Below are 17,965 nucleotides of genomic sequence, written 5' to 3' on the forward strand. Positions count from 1 at the left end.
TCCCGTTACAAGATGGACAGCTCTACCTCCTGAGCACTGTCGCCCCACATTGAATCCTTGTGTTGTGTGTTACATTTACATTTAGTCATTTAGCTGAACGCTTTTATCCAAAGCGACTTACAAGTTCTGTACGACAAGTCAGCAGGAAGGGTACAACTCTATCAGCTGAGTAACAATGTTCATCAAAGTGTTGTGATGAACCTTATCATTTCATTACACAACACAAGAATTCAATGTCCCGATGACATCCCTGGTGGTCATATTCAAACTCTCAATAACTGTCAAACTAAATTAATGTGTGCAAAACAGTTTGGAGTTTTTTTTGGATGTGTGTGAGATTATGTGGAAAATAAATACAGATTATGTGCAAAATAAAGCATTGTTTTTTGGTGAAGTGCCCCTTTAACAATCAAAGTAAGCTTAACCCTTTCACTACCACACTACAGGTTAACCTTTCATTACCACACTACAGATGGTTAACCTAGTAAAAGGGTTAACCTTCTGTAGTATGGTAGTGAAAGGGTTAACCCTTTGGTAGTGTGGTAGTGAAAGGGTTACCCTTCTGTAGTGTGGTAGTGAAAGGGTTAACCTTCTGTAGTGTGGTAGTGAAAGGGTTAACCCTTTGTCATGTGGCAGTGAAAGGTTTAACCTTCTGCATTGTCGCAGTGAAAGGGTTAACCCTTTGGTAGTGTGGTAGTGAAAGGGTGCACTCTGCCACTTAGATTATTGTACTGTCCATGTTTATGTCTGCACCTTATGCATTGCTTTTCTGTAAATGAGATATTTGATTGCACTGCTTTATTCTGTTTTATCTCATGCTTCACTTCATGTCTATTTGATATTCATTCTATGTCTGCACTTCATGCATTGCTTTTTTTTTTAGTAAAATCTCTGCTCATTTTATGCCTCTCTACATCTATGCCAATTTTATGCTCATGTTATGCATGTCTATTTCATGTCCATTATGCCTACATTACTGCAATGAAGCACAATTCTTGTATGAAAGGTGCTATACAAATAAAGTGTATTCTTCTTATTGTTATTCTTATTAATATTTTAATAATAAAACACTTACAGAATATGGTGTGGATATAGGCCTACTGTATCCCGCTGCCATAATTCATGGCCTACGCGGGGGGGGGGGGGGGGCTCTGTGACAGTATCGCTTGACCGGAGAGACCGAAACACTTTTTTTTTGGTTTTTCTGTAAAACAAGAACTTCATTCTTTATTGTCAAGGATCGCTGAAACAAAAAGTATCGCCAAGTGTCGAGGACATTCAGTTCCAAAACAACTACATGCAGTTCACCAGCACGACCCCGTGGTTCTGACTGACAGTCTACTCCTCCATGTAGGCCGAGCAGACTGCCTCGATGAAGCAGTCCATGCCCCCTGCCTAGCGGTTCACTCTGGGACACCTCGCCCCCATGGAATGCCACGTAGTAGCCTAACTATTGTTTCATAGAAAATAAATATGTATACAACAAGATAAACACAAAAATGCCGAAATGTATAAAAAAAAACATAAAAGAAACAATCCAACGTGTAGATAAAATGTACATAGACCACGGATGGATACGTCCTCTGGAGCTGGTTAAAATGGTTCATTCTCATACATCACAAACTATACTAGATTGAATCTGAATTGGTCAGGGTGAATACTTTCAATTGCATTCTCATTCTTATACCACGCCAATGGAACGAACCGTAACTAAACCGTTAGGAAAAGTCTTCTTGTGATATATATATATATATATATATATATATATATATATATATATATATATATATATATATATATATATATATATATATATATATATATATATATATATATATATATATACGACATTTGGCACATTTAGGATATGGAGTGATGCGTGACTCGACGGCGTTTAGGCAGATCTCGCGACATCGAACCCGACTGGGTTAAAGTAAGGGCGCTGCGAGGCGGAGAAGGATGCATTGTAAACCACTCAATCATGCAGCCGTCATGACATGCATGCCTTTATAACTATTTTGTAAACGTCGGGGTAGGACCGGTACCCCCACTGGCACCACCCCACTGTCGTCTTCTCGTGGCTCATGTAAACAAATACGGCCTCAAACGTTATGTAACGGCACAAACCGCTGTGTGGGATAACGTGTAATAATATATATACGCTTTCGAAATGTTGTAGTAGGCCGGCCATCGGGCTGGTTTTGGTCCCCCGCTCCTGTGCTCATCGGTTCCACCCGAGGTGATGCATGAGATGGATATATATATATAGTCCTGAACATGTCTCTCTGGAGGAGCTCCCGGCTCAGTCGTCTTCCTTCTCCTCCTCCTCCTCCTCATCCTCCTCCTCTACTGGGGCGAGGAGGAGGAGGAGGGGGGTTCCTGGCTCAGTCCTCTCTCCTCCTCTCTCCTCCTCCTCCTCCTCCTCCTCCTCCTCCTCCTCCTCCTCCTCCTCTACTGGGGCGAGGAGGAGAAGGAGGGGGAGACCCCGGCTCAGTCCTCGTCCTCATCCTCCTCCGGCTCCTCCTCCTCCCCCTCCTCCTCCTCCTCCTCCTGCTCCTCCCCCTCCTACTCTTCCTCCTCCTCCTCCTCCTCCTCCTCCTCCTCCTCCTCCTCCTCCTCCTCCTCCCCCCTCCTCCTCCTCCTGCTCCTCTACTGGAGCGAGGAGGAGGAGGAGGAGGAGGAGGAGGGGGAGCTCCCCGCTCAGTCGTCGTCGTCCTCCTCGTCCTCCTCCTCCTCCTCTTCCTCTTCCTCCTCCTGCTCCTCTCCTGTGGGGCGAGGAGGAGGAGGAGGAGCTCCCCGCTCAGTCATCCTCCTCGTCCTCCTCCTCGTCCTCCTCCTCCTCCTCCTCTTCCTCTTCCTCCTCCTGCTCCTCTCCTGTGGGGCGAGGAGGAGGAGGAGGAGGAGCTCCCCGCTCAGTCATCGTCCTCGTCCTCCTCGTCCTCCTCCTCCCCCTCCTCCTCCTCCTCCTCCTTTCCTCCTCCTCCTCCTCCTCCTCCTCCTCCTCCTCCTCCTCCTCCTCTTCCTCCTCCTCGTCCTCCTCCGCCCCCTCCTCCTCCTCCTCCTCTACTGGGGCGAGGAGCGAGGAGGAGGAGGAGGGGGGGAGCTCCCCGCTCAGTCGTCGTCCTCCTCGTCGTCGTCCGGCTCCTCCACCGGGGCGAGGAGGAGGCTGTGCCTCAGGCAGGCCTGCAGGTAGTTGACCAGGGTGCGCTCCAGGTGCTGCACGCTGCGCGGCTCCCTCAGGGTGTGGCCCTCGTCGGGGTACAGCTGCAGGGAGTAGTTGGCCTCCACCTTCACCAGACGACTCAGGAGCTCCGCGCTGTGCTGGAAGTGGACCCTGGCTGTGGCGTCAATACAGACACACACGTTTAATAAATCAACTATTATTGCTTTTTTTCCGGTGCAACTTTATGTTGATGCTGCAGCCGCGTGGAGGAGCGAAGAACAACAAATTCCACTCTTGACTCGTAACAGAAGAGAAAGATGTGACAATAAAGATGCTTAAAGGGTGCTGTAAGTGGTCTTTTCTTTGTTAAAATGTGTGTTAAGTAGCTCTACATTCTGACAGCCCCCTCACTGATACAGAGTGTCTGGTCAGTAACATGGTAAATGCCTAAATGGCTGCTTTTTTATATAGCGCTTTTATCCAAAGCGCTTTACAATTTGTTCCTCACATTTTACCCATTCACTCCCACATTCACACACCGACGGCAGAGGCAACCATGCAAGGTTCCAACCTGCTCATCAGGAGCAATTAGGGGTTAAGTGTCTTGCTCAAGGAAGGACACATCGACACGCTGCCCGGGAGGAGCGGGAGTCGAACCGGGAACCTCCGGATTGCCAGATGACTGCTCTACCTCCCGAGCCACTGTCGCCCCATGGGTGTCTGGTCAGCAGTCCCTCTGCTCTGCAGTAAACAGAGAATACATGTTCGGGTATCCCTTCCCACTTTATCCAATCAGGAGAAAGAACCCTAGATATTTTTACTTATTTCAAGATATCTTGCCAATCCAGATTTGCTTACTGCACTGGCAGATTATTATACTTGTTTCATGCTCATATTTGCTTAAAGTTTTTAATTTCTTATTTTTGTTGGACCATTTTTGCAGTGTTGAGCTCTCTCTCCTGGTTGGATAAAGTGGGAACGGGATACCAGAACATGTATTTTGTGTTTACTGCAGAGCGGAGGGACTGGGACAATTTATCTATAAGTCTTTTCTATTCTATTTTCTATTTTCTATCTATGAACCTTTTAACCTCTGTCTCTGTCTCAACCGGTCCCATGGAACAGCTTCATACCGCCTTCTGTCTGGCCTGCAGTACTGAACCTTCTGACTACATGTATCTATTGCTCCATCTCCGCCCACTACAAACATGGGAACTATCTAACCCCCCCCCCCCCCCAACCCCCCCCCCCCCAACCCCCCCCCCCCCCCCCCCCCCATCTCTCTGAGTGCTTGTCTCGTAGTGCTGACCAAGGTGGTGGATGTCTCGGGGTCTTGGCCAAGATTGCAGTGACTGCTCTACGTGCACCACCGAGGCCATGGATCAGCTTCTTACCGTCTTCTGTCCGTGGTCTGTCAACGTGGTTTCATTGCTGGTTTAAGTACTTCTATTCTATTCACATAATATGCTTACTTCATATATCTATTCTATTCACATATATGCTTACCACTTGTATCTATTGCTATGTCCGCCCATTACAATCACCCGAGCTGTCTAACGCCTGTCCCGTCTCCCTGTCTCCCTGTGAGTTGCTGTCCCGGCGTGATGACCGGAGTGTCGGACGTCCCGTGATGAAGACCGGGAGGATGCGACCCTCTCTGCGTGCCCTCCTGTCTCCCTGTCTCCGGCTGTCTCGTAGTGATGACCGGAGTGCTGGACGTCCCGCGATGATGATGGGGAGGTTGCGACCCTCTCTGCGCCGCCCCCTATCTCCCTGTCTCCGGCTGTCTCGGAGTGATGACCGGAGTGTTGAATGTCCCGTGATTAAGACGGGGAGGACGCGACCCTCTTTGCGCCGCCCCTGTGCCTCAAATAGATCCGCTATCAGCTCTATCTTTAATCTTTCAAAATGTTCAGTTGCTATCGCTATCAGCTCTATCTTAAATTTTTCAAAATGTTCAGTTGCTATTGCATGCACTCATCTGTGTTTCACTACACACATGAGTGCATGCTTACCAACTGTCCGTCTGCAACACTACTATCACCGACATCTAAGAAGGGAGATCCCCCCTTGAATGGCCCTTCTAAGGTTTCTCTCCTCCACACTGCCTGTGGTGCATTTTTTCCTATTGCTAGGTTTTAGTGAGTTTTTCCTTACCTTCGCGTGGGGTATGTCTGGGAGTGTTGCATTCATTCATTTATTTTGCATTTATTTTAAATTTGTTGGACCTTATGGTGTTCTTGTTTTGTTCTTGTTTAAAGAAGACGTGTCCGGCCCATGGGGACATTAACGTGTGTTGTCGGGCCTTACAAATACATTTTATTTGATTTGATTTGACAGACACAACCATTCCACCAGACATGCTTCTGCACAACGTTTTACACTTACAAAAGTGAGGTCAAATGTAATGAAGCAAACTGTCATGTTCTGTGGTATGCAGGAATGGAACTCTCTTCCCAGACATGATAAGCAGGAGAATAGTAAATGTCATTTCAGAATCTTGGTAAAACAACATTTCAACCAAAGAAATTGACATTCCCTAATAGATGTACAGTACGTAAATGAAAATGTATGTGTCTGATAAGGAGATAGGGATATATGTAAATGAAAATGTATGTGTCTGATATGGATATATTATTAGACAGATGCGCAAAGGCAGTCTCACAGTCCAAACAGGGCCAATGGACTAGCTGGGAAAACCTGGAGCATCGTAAGCTCACATGGAAGGATCTTTGGGAGATGGAAGGAAGCCAAATCAGCTTCATCATCAGAGCCACCTATGATGTTCTCCGCACGCCCAAGAACCTAAACCAGTGGTTTGGAGAAGATCCTTCTTGTGTGCTTTGCCAAACCCCCGCAACACTGAGGCACATCCTCACCGGTTGCAAAACCAGTTTGTCCCAAGGGGCGCTACACCTGGAGACACAACCAGGTCCTAAGACAACTGGCAATCACCCTGGAAGGAAGGAGAACTACCAACAATGCCCTCCCTCCCCCAATGCCTAGACACTCAAACACCACTTCTTTTGTAAAAGCAGGACAGCTCCCAGCAAAGCCATCTGCAAGTGTGGAGGCAACCCTCCTGGACACTGCCCGGGACTGGAGAATACAGGTTGACTTGGACCAGAAACGAATCTTTCCGCCTGAGATAATTACAACTAACCTCAGGCCGGACCTGGGCCCTCATTCATCAACGTGGCGTAGAAAATGTTCTATTTCCACACGTAAGCACAGAATTTAGAATCAGTGCACGCACGCCTAAATACCGGGGAATGTGGTATAGAATGGCCATGATATCAGGATGTAGAATTGCATTACGACATTGGAAATCACCTGTTGATATTACTTTTAAAGAATGGATGGAACTAATGTTCCGGACAGCATCATATGAAAGGGTGACGTATAGAGTCGCAGGGAGAGAGGATATTTTCGCTGAGGTATGGGACAGTTTTCTACACCTGACTGAACGGTCTGGGGACAAATGATTAGGATGGGATTACAATATTATCAAGGATGAATATGAAAAAGGGGATTTGATCTGATGGTACTTGTGCTTTATAATGTATTGTGTATATATGTACATATATTTTATGTCCGGATGGTGTGTCTATGGAACGGTCACTGTCTCTATCACACTCACATGTGCGCAGGTATAGCCGCATACAAGTATCTAGGATACACATATTCATATGTGTACATAATAGGTTTACACACACTCATATACACAAGGATAAGGTATACACGTCAGGGGCACACATACATGCACATACTCATTTATAGGAAATAGGCATACACATACCTACATATACACATAGTTGAAATATAAGCTTTCACTGACACATAAGGGGGATACACATGTATATAGGAGACACACACATACGTAGCTGAGACGCACATATATATACACATCTGAGATATGCACTCACATAGGGGGCAGAGGCACACATGGATACGAAACACACACAAGATATAGGAGTACAGTCACATACCAGGAAGATGCACACACACACATATGAGGCATATACACATGCTTACGTGATACACGTACCCACATACATGTGTCGGAGACATGCGTGCATGCATGTTATCATGCACAACTGCATATGTCTGGGGCGCTTTCTCTCACATGCAATATGGAGAAGGGTGGCATCCCGATAGAGGATGCAGCACATACCTGCTCGAAGGTAGTTCGGTCTACATGCAAGGTATATATATCAGGAATGTATACGCATAATGTATAGTATAGTATGTTTCTTTTTTCGTAAGTCTTTTTTTATTTTCCATGTCAGTTATTAATGTATTTGTATGAGTCCTTTACATGTTTTGTATGTTCTTACAAAAAAGAAAAAGGCAAATCCTGGAAATTGAATATGATGATGTGGAAAGAGATGTTTGGAATGTTGGAGAGATTTGTGCAAAAAATAAAAATATAAAAAAATAAATAAAAATCAGTGCACGCACAAAAAAAACAGGATTTACCACACGTGCGTACGCAGGTTCTACGCACACCTGTCATGATAAATATCACCTTGGCCCTGCGCCGAGGCTCGTGCACACTTTCCCATATACGGTAATGGCACCCCCATGAAATGTGGAAGAATGGACTAAACCGAGGGAAGCGTGTTATGAGACAGGCTGACAGACGTGTACACGTACGGTGATGTCGGATATGATATCTATTAACCATTGCTGCCTGGGCAGCGCAAACACTAATAAAGACCGTGCTGGAATATGACTGCCTTTTTCCGTTTTGTTTGATTAATACCCAGGGATTAAAGTTCTCCTCAATTTTATTCCAAATCGCGACGGATTTTCCGTAAATTTTCTACCTGCTGCATATGATTTCTGTCATACAATCTATTTTGATGTCAGTATTGGGTAGCCTATATAAACAATAATACGAGAGCATATACAAGAACAATGAATCTCACTGCCAATGATGTAGCCTATACGCCATGTGTAGCCTGCCTATATGTGATCAATACAAACTTGAACTTGAATTCCATCATGTCTGTGTGCGGGTCACTGCGGGAACTCACAAGGCTGTTGTCACAATGTAAATAAGAACGTGCACTGAAAAGTTACAGTATGTAGTTGGTTGATTATTTGTATGAGTCAGTAAACCCTTGCAAAAAGTATCCGTTTTATTTAATGAATTGAAAACATTCAGCATCGCCTTCCTCCCGGCATGCAGCAACAACATGTATCAGGCAAATGCGCATCGCAACATTGACTTAGTGGAATCCCTTTTTTTTTTTTTGGTCTTTTTCCCCCTCCATTTTCCTCCGATTTTTCTCCCATCCCAATGTTAGTCGTATGCCAATTCCCAGTCCCTTCCTGGTCGCTGCGCACATACCCCCCACAGTCAGATCATCTGGGAGAGTGGAGGCTACCACGTGCTTCCTCCGACACACGTCCAGCCAATCACCGCTTCTTTTCACCTGGCAGCGCGGATTCTCATTGAGAGGGCGTAGCGTGTGGGAGGACCACACTATCCCCCTCACGTCCAATCCGCGCTTAGCAGGCGCCCCGACCGAACTGTAGGAGTCGCTGTTTACAACGACCCGGACCCACCCCGCCAGCTTCTCCCACCCTCTGATACAGCCAATTGTATCAGTGCAGACGGCCAGCCAAGCTGGTGACAACCCCGGAGCTGTGAGCTGGATTCGAACAGGCAAATCCAGCTCAGCTCCGGGGCTGGTGACGAACGCAATCTCCGCTCGGCCACCTAACCGCCATAGTGGAATCCCTTTCTATTCACATAACTGCATTTGTGATGGAGCTTTGACAGCTACAGTAACAGTCTATTGCTCGATCCATCTCCAATATCACGATGGACCGTGCCGGTGGCAAAGACCCGAGGGTGGAGAGGATCTTGAATGAATTCCATCATCATATTTATATGTTGTGTGTCTGTCCACTATGTCTGTTACTTTGTTATTCCCCCCCCCTATCTATGTAAAGCGACCTTGGGTCTCTTGAAAGGCGCTATATAAAATGAAGCTATTATTATTATTGTTATTATTATCACATCTGAGCGGGAGCTCACAAATAGACTGTTAGTCTCAGTGAAGTTTCAACGGAGGTCATCTATTCTAACCAACAAATTGAAGTAGAAAGCATTTCGTGACCAATCTTATTTGGAAACATGAAACACAAAATAATTCGCTTTTTATTTGAAACAATATTTAATCGCGTTTGGAGGTTGGTGTTTTGCGTCTGCCCCCCCGTGCCAAACAAGCAGGCCAACCTCTTGTTCGCGTGTGAGCCCGTTATAATTACACTACTGTCGCTATTTTATAATGAACTATAATGAATTACGGGTCATACAGAAGTTGAACACTAATGCACGGAAGCTTATTTCCGCCTTGAAACTAATGCAGAACTGAGGAGCGCTTATGCCGTAGTAACGATGTTCTACCACTGGGCGTCAGCTAAGTGTGCTCCGAGCTGTGCGTACACATAAGCACGAAGTCAAGTTCAAGTTGAAATTGAAGAATCCCACTCTTTGCTTAGAAATGGTCGTATGCACAGGTTAAGCACATATCTGTGCGTAAGTCAGGTTGATGAATGAGGGCCCTGGTCATGTGGTCAACCTCCCAGAAGTCTGTATTCATTGTGGAACTAACTGTACCATGGGAGGCTGCAGTTGGTGAAGCATATGAACGTAAACGACTGAAGTACTCCGACATAGCAGCCGAGGCAGAACAACGCGGCTGGCGTGCCCAGGTGCTTCCGGTGGAGGTTGGTTCTAGAGGATTTGTTGCCATGTCCACAACCAAGCTTCTTAAGGGGATGGGAGTGCGAGGACAGGCATTCTGACAAGCTGTCAAAACACTGTCAGAGGCTGCCGAACGAAGCAGCAGATGGCTATGGATTAAGAGAAAGGACCCCAACTGGGCTGCAAAATGACCATCGAGGGGTAAAAGCAGAGGGGGGCACAGCTGGGACGCCAGGTGTTGCCTTTGAGCCCTTCGGAGGTGTCGTGGGCCTGTCAACGAAACACCAATGAAGGAGGGTGCCCATCTGAAGACCCCAGTGAAGCTTTTACCACTACCCCATTCAAAAAAGTGTTGATTATCTAAGGGATTGTAATATCTAGTCCTATAAGCTCAATTTAGAAGATTGTATAATTGGTTGAAATGAACATAGATAATGTATGAAAAAGCTAAATTGTATATTATGCTGTATTGTTTTATGAATCGATTATGAGTAGGTATTGTTGTATTGTATTATGAATTGATTAGGAGTATGTATTGTTGTATTGTATTATGAATTTGATTAGGAGTATGTATTGTTGTTTTAATTGTCTGTATGCCATGTGAATGTTTGTGAGAGTATAAAGTCTGTAACTGTATTTTACGTGTTATGGACCCCAGGAAGAATAGCCCCAGCACTGCTGTGGCTAATAGGGATCCAAATAAACTTAAACTTAAACTTAAACTGGGAGACCCATGTTACTGACCAGACACTCTATGTCAGTGATGGCTGTCGGAATGTAGAGCTATTATTTTAACACGTAGACCCCTTATTTTAACATAAAAATACCACTTACACTTACTTTAATGGAATTCAGACTATACAAATTCATATTCAAAAGTATAAAACCGAACAGTATCTTACCATCTGCTGTTCCGTGGAGAATGAGGAAGTTCTCATCTTTCAGCTTGTTCACCTCTTCCAGTAAAGATGCAGTCTGACAAGACACAACAGAGACTAAACATGTCCGGTATCTTCTGGGATATTCACGTGTAACAAGTATCAACTCCATAGATATTGAGCATATTGAGCCATCAAAATAAGACAGGTCCCATCCCCCCCTCACCCCCACCCCACCCACCTCCAATGTACAGCCCCCCCCCCCCCACCCCACCAATGTACAGTTTCTTCGTCAAATGTATATACTCTCTTTTTCTTAAACTCTTTTTGGATCACAAACAGTACTGTAGTTGTAAATCTGGTATGTCATAAATGTATAGATGTAGCAGTACTGTCTATCTGTATGTCATGTATGTCATATATGTTATGATGAATTGAAAATGGGGGACCCTGATGTAAACAAGACGAAAGTCTTTCTCTGGTCTGCATCCCCTTAACAATTGTGTGTATTGAGCTGTACTGTATTGTACCCACTCTGCAATCTGTTAATAAAATGTTCAATCAATCAATCAATCAATCAATCAATCAATCAATCAATCAATCAATCAATCAATCAATCAATGTTGAGAACTGGTCTCAAACATAAAGATGTGGCATCATTTTACTGCAGTTAAATTAGTATTAGTAGATTAGTAGTTAGTAGAAATTGATTAGTAAATTAGTCAAATTAGTAGTTATTAGAAAGAGGATTGTTGAAGCTGTTTTCCACCGGTCTATCATTCTGCTTTATTACTGATGACAGATATGATACCTACCATTGTGTCCTTTGTGAAAAGGTTGGATGGTTTAAAGCCCTTATTGGTAAACTTCCCTCTTACATCACAACACTGTTGGATTGGAATCTTGGAACCTATTCTACACGTTCAAATGGTTCTTAGGGGTTCCTTGAGTTTGCTCTGAACTAGGAAAAACTGCTTCCAACACCTGGAATGTCCTCCAACTGACTCTGAAGCTGAAGGTTCTTCCTTCTCTTGCTGCATTTAAAAGTATGATCTCCGACCCACTGTGTATGGACTTGTAACCATCTTAGCTGACTTGTTATTGTTTATTTGTATTCTTATTTATTGTGCCTATATGTATGAAATTGCTGATACACTGTGTTTTGTTTTGTAAGCTCGTCGCTTTAACCCTTTCACTGCCACACTATCAAATGGTTAACCCTTTCACTGCGACAATACAGGTTAACCCTTTCACTGCCACACGACAAAGGGTTAACCCTTTCACTACCACACTACAGAAGGTTAACCCCTTTACTACCACACTACCAAACGGTTAACCCTTTCACTGCGACAATACGGCGGGTTAACCCTTTCACTGCCACACGACAAACCGTCTGTATCGTGGTAGTGAAGGGGTTAACCTTCTGTAGTGTGGTAGTGAAAGGGTTAAACGAGGGTAACCTCAGTGTCTTACGGGTTGAAATAAATGAAATGAATTCTTCGGGTTTTGAGCCTCACCGAGTAAGTATGCTCTTCCTTCGCTGGAAGACCGAGGTATCTTTCTGAGAACGCAGCACCTGAAACGTGTTGGTACAATTGGTCTTTATGAGTTGTTATTGTATTTCATAAAAAAATGCATTCCTCTGTAGGCCTACGGATACTGAATAACACGACATCTACTCACTAAAGTCTGAATAACACGACATCTACTCACTAAAGTCTGAATAACATGACATCTACTCACTAAAGTCTGAATAACACAACATCTACTAGGGCTGCACAATTCTTGCTAAAATGTGAATCTTGATTTTTCTCCCTAAGAATTGAGATCACGATTCTCTCACACGATTCTTATTTTTTCAATAAAAACATTTATTGCACTCTTTCTTAAACAGACAGTATAACATATATCAAAGTGCTTGACTTAAACTTAAACATAACATATATGAAAGTGCTTGACTTAAACAAAAGTCTCTTGTAACATACAAAATAACTCGAGTCAGAATCGTCATCATTTAAAAAAGTTAAGTAAAACGTTAAAAAAAATATATATATATTTAAAGATATTATTTTTTTCTTTTTTTTAAATCATCATAATTTAGAAATGAGACCGCATAGGTCTATGAATTAATCATGCAGCCCTAACATCTACTCACTGTAAAGTCTGAATAACATGACATGTACTCACTAAAGTCTGAATAACATGACATCTACTCACTAAAGTCTGAATAACATGACATGATCTACTCACTAAAGTCTGAATAACATGACATCTACTCACTAAAGTCTGAATAACATGACATCTACTCACTAAAGTCTAAATAACACGACATGATCTACTCACTAAAGTCTGAATAACACGACATCTACTCACTAAAGTCTGAATAACACGACATCTACTCACTAAAGTCTGAATAACATGACATCTACTCACTAAAGTCTGAACACGACATCTACTCACTAAAGTCTGAATAACACGACATCTACTCACTAAAGTCTGAATAACACAACATCTACTCACTAAAGTCTGAATAACACGACATCTACTCACTAAAGTCTGAATAACACAACATCTACTCACTAAAGTCTGAATAACACGACATCTACTCACTAAAGTCTGAATAACATGACATCTACTCACTAACGTCTGAATAACATGACATCTACTCACTAAAGTCTGAACACGACATCTACTCACTAAAGTCTGAATAACACGACATCTACTCACTAAAGTCTGAATAACACAACATCTACTCACTAAAGTCTGAATAACACAACATCTACTCACTAAAGTCTGAATAACACGACATCTACAGTACTCACTAAAGTCTGAATAACACGACATCTACAGTACTCACTAAAGTCTGAATAACACGACATCTACTCACTAAAGTCTGAACACGACATCTACTCACTAAAGTCTGAACACGACATCTACTCACTAAAGTCTGAACACGACATCTACTCACTAAAGTCTGAACACGACATCTACTCACTAAAGTCTGAACACGACATCTACTCACTAAAGTCTGAACACGACATCTACTCACTAAAGTCTGAACACGACATCTACTCACTAAAGTCTGAACACGACATGTACTCACTGTAAAGTCTGAAGTCGGTAATGGGGGCGACCGCGGCCGTACACTGGAATAACTTGTCGGTCGCGGCTAACATCTTGAGGGTTAAATAACCACCAAACGCCTGGAGATGAAGAAACACAAAATATAAACAGCATATTGTATTTATGTTTTACTGACATGCTTACTATATTGTATTTAATCAACACGGACTGATAACAAACTATCATTACACATGGGCAAAACAGAGTCCATTCTCTTCGGTTCAAATAACAAACTCAGCAAGACCGACGGCTTCTCAGTTACAGTGGGTGACAATATTGTCACAAGGAAAGATGAAATTACCTACCTGGGGTCCATCCTAGAGGCTAATCTCTCCTGTGACAAAATGGCATCCAATGTAATAAAAAAAGTCAACCAACGAACTCGATTCTTGTACCGGATCTCCTCTCTGGTAAACAAGAACACCCTGAAGACTCTGGCAGGAGCACTCATTCAGGGGTACTACGACTATGCTTGCACCTCATGGTACCAAAGCACCTCAAAGGCGCTAAAAACAAAATTACAAACATCTCAAAACAAACTGGTCAGACTACTGCTTGACCTTACTCCTAGAACCCACCTCACCCCTGCCCACTTCGACAACCTAGGATGGCTTAGAGTAGACGACAGAGTACAACAACTTGCAATGGGCCTGGTCTACAAGATACACTACACGACCAAGGTACCCATGTACATGTCAAAATACTTCCCAAAGGTCAGTGAATACCACGATCACAACACCAGAGGGAGCTCCACAAATCATGTCAAACCCAGATTCGGCTCAAATAAGGGACTAAACACGTTTCGCAATTATGCCACATCAATGTGGAACGCCCTACCCAAAGCTGTAAAGGAATGTGGATCACTACCCACTTTCAAAACCTCTCTCAAGGGACACCTACGGGAGACTGCAACTCAACACTGGCCCCTGTAAATATCCTAACCCAATCATTCCAACCCCCTCCAATGTACAGTCATTTACCTAGTATGGTTTTGTCAATAGTTCAATGTACAATTGTGTTTGTTTGTACAGTGTCTCCTCCCCCCCCCCCTCAATGTACAGTGTTACTTGTTTATACAGTATGCCCCCCGCCCCCCCCCCCCCAACCACCTCCAATGTAAATTACCCAGTATGGTTGTCAATATCCCAATGTACCCAACCCCCCCCACCCAACCTCCAATGTACAGTTTCTACGTCAAATGTATATACTCCCTTTTCTTGAATCCTTCTGTATCACAAACAGTACTGTATTTGCAAATCTGGTATGTCATAAATGTATAGATGTAGCAGTACTGACTATCTGTATGTCATGTATGTCATATATGTCTATATGAATTGAAAATGGGGGACCCTGATGGAAACAAGACAAACGTCTTTCTCAGGTCTGCATCCCCTTAACAATTGTATGTATTGAGCCGTACTGTATTGTACCCATTCTGCAATCTGTTAAATAAAGTTTTCATTCATTCATTCATTCATTCATTCATTCACTAGAATTGCAGAATAAAAGCAAACATTTTAACCTTGCCATACAGAGCCATCCGACGATCATCGATGTAAGGCAGTTGCATTAACCACCTGTGGGTACATACAGTGTGAAGGTCATTATTTTATTGATACATACATCAATATATTGATATTGATCTCAAACCCGCCCTCTTTTCTTGATCCTCCAATCACATTGGTTATGATTGGAGGATCAAGAAAAAAAGGGGGCGTGATTTGAGATAGGTCAATCGTCATATGACAGTATATTATGTATCTATACCGTATACATGTATTTATTCTTACATATATATATATATCCACATCTGTCTGTACATACCTGCATATAATCCGTTTTAAATATCTGTAGATACTATATCTATATATTATATCTGTACATATCCCTTACCTACTCTTATTAGTAGTAGGCCAGTATGATTAACTACCATAGTGTATTTATACCTGTATCACTGTACATATTAATACTACAACTCTGTACATACATCTGATTAGCACTATTACTCAGTAGTACTAATTTATATATTTTATATCCAGTTCAATCATCTGTACATTACCGTACCTGTATATAACTATTGCACTTTACTGTTACATTTGCACTCTGGTTGGATGCCAAACATCTTTTCATTGTACTGTACTTATCATGTATAATGGCAATTAATTTTAATCTAATCTAATGTAATTATTTTATTGATACATGCTCGCTGATACTATTGACCTGTCTCAAACCTGCCCTCTTTTCTTGATCCTCCAATCAGAACTGTTGCCTCTGAACTGAAGGTTCAACAGGAACTGTTGTGATTGGAGGATCAAGAAAAGAGGGCGTGGTTTGAGACTGAGGTCGAAACTGTGATTGGCCTTGCTTTGCTGCTATCTCTTTTATGCTTGTTTTATATGTTTTATATGTCATTTTAAAACTGTGATTTTCCTTACCTTGCTGCTATCTCTTCTATGCTTGTTTTACATGTTTATATGTCATTTTATGCCATAGAATCAAACCATGAACAAAGTGGCCTATTGGGATTATTTTTTATATATATATATATATATATATATATATATATATATATATATATATATATATATATATATATATATATATATATATGTCTGCACTTTGCCTGCCTTATTTCGGTTGTAAAGCACTTTGAACTGCAATTCTTGTATGAAAGGTGCTATACAAATAAAGTTATTATTATAAAAAATTTTGAGCGGATGAATGTCTGGGTCTAAGTAGGGCAGTGGGTATGTTGATTTATTACATGGCGTTTTCACATTCGCCGAAATGCTTGCTTGTGATTGGTCAATAGCCCCCCGACAGCGGTCATTATTTTTCAATAATGACCGCTGTTTTTTCAATAATGACCGCAGTGCGCAGCTGTTGGCAATCAAGCCCACATCAGTGCAGCAAATCAGACACACCTGCCGCGCTGCACTGACAGCGGAGTGTCAGCGGAGCCAGAACAGAGGCTGCCCGCGATAATAATAATCACTTTATTTGGGCTGACAGAGCCACAGAACAACTGCGATTTGTCAAATGAATTAGGTATATTGTTAGTAAGTTAGCCATGTAATAAGCGGGATAATGTATAGCCTACTCGGTCATTGTCGCAAAATAATTGACCTTCACTACGTTTAAAACACCTCGGCGCGCCTCTGTATTTTAAACTCCGTGTCGGTCAATTATTTTGCGACAATGACCTCGTAGCCATACATTATCCCTTACATATTGGGTCCATAGATGATATTCCTGTGTTAATCCTGTGTGCCTTAATACTGGGATTGCACTGCGGTGTGCACGGGTATCTCTATACAGAGGTGTTGGTGCACACCCCAGTGTCATCCCAGGTGTATGTATCTGTGTATCTAATGTTAGTGAGGGCATGTCTACTTTGTACACTAACTGCTTTTATTACCTTTTTATTTACCTACTGCATGTCCTATTTTATAATGTTTTATGTCAGCCCTTTAGCGGACGAGTGTTGCAAATGAGCTTTAGCTACAAACACTACGATACAGGCACTGTCTATGATTTTGTATCCGTCCCTTTCAAATCAATCAATCAATTATTATATGAATCGTCATATGAAGAGATTATAACGGTCCAAACGACACTGCGCGCGAGGACACTGACTCCACCACTCCGAGTTGATCTTTGACCCTCAGCGAGCCCAGCTTGCGCGGATCCACGGCGACGGCCTTTTGACCTCTGCCGACCCCGCTCCTCCCGTCCACCCAGGCCAGGGCCACGCCGTGCGTGCTGGAGAGGACCTGGGGCCAGCCCAGGGAGAACTCCTCCGTCACCGACTGGCTGCCGGGCTCTCCGTCTCTGCGGAGACACACGGGGGGGGGGGGGGGGGGGGGGGGGATTAGCTATTTTTTTATTTGATTTGATCTTTATTTATCTCGAACAACCATAAACACATAAACTTGAAATAACAAAAGATAACAGAAAATAACTAACCCTAACTAACCTTACTGTCATGCACATGTCTTAATATACTAACCTCTGCAACAGGTCCTGCATTATTATTATTATTATTATTATTATTATTATTATTATTATTATTATTATTAT

General features: G+C 43.0%; 1 protein-coding gene across 1 annotated transcript in view; it reads right to left on the minus strand.

Annotated features, from left to right (window-relative positions):
* Positions 1-3,111: 3,111 nt before the first annotated feature.
* Positions 3,112-17,965, minus strand: part of LOC311243959 (inactive dipeptidyl peptidase 10) — a gene marked incomplete at both ends in the record, with an annotated part of 65,909 nt that continues 51,055 nt past the window's right edge. Inside the window, 6 exons of the mRNA XM_084333366.1 lie at positions 3,112-3,338; positions 10,787-10,859; positions 12,280-12,338; positions 13,866-13,965; positions 15,408-15,462; positions 17,522-17,716. Coding sequence (XP_084189492.1) covers positions 3,112-3,338; positions 10,787-10,859; positions 12,280-12,338; positions 13,866-13,965; positions 15,408-15,462; positions 17,522-17,716 — 709 coding nt within the window. The remainder of the gene's footprint in view (positions 3,339-10,786; positions 10,860-12,279; positions 12,339-13,865; positions 13,966-15,407; positions 15,463-17,521; positions 17,717-17,965) is intronic.

The sequence above is a fragment of the Notolepis coatsorum genome, assembly GCF_963971535.1.
Source record: "Notolepis coatsorum genome assembly, chromosome: 17".
Lineage (NCBI taxonomy): Eukaryota > Metazoa > Chordata > Actinopteri > Aulopiformes > Paralepididae > Notolepis > Notolepis coatsorum.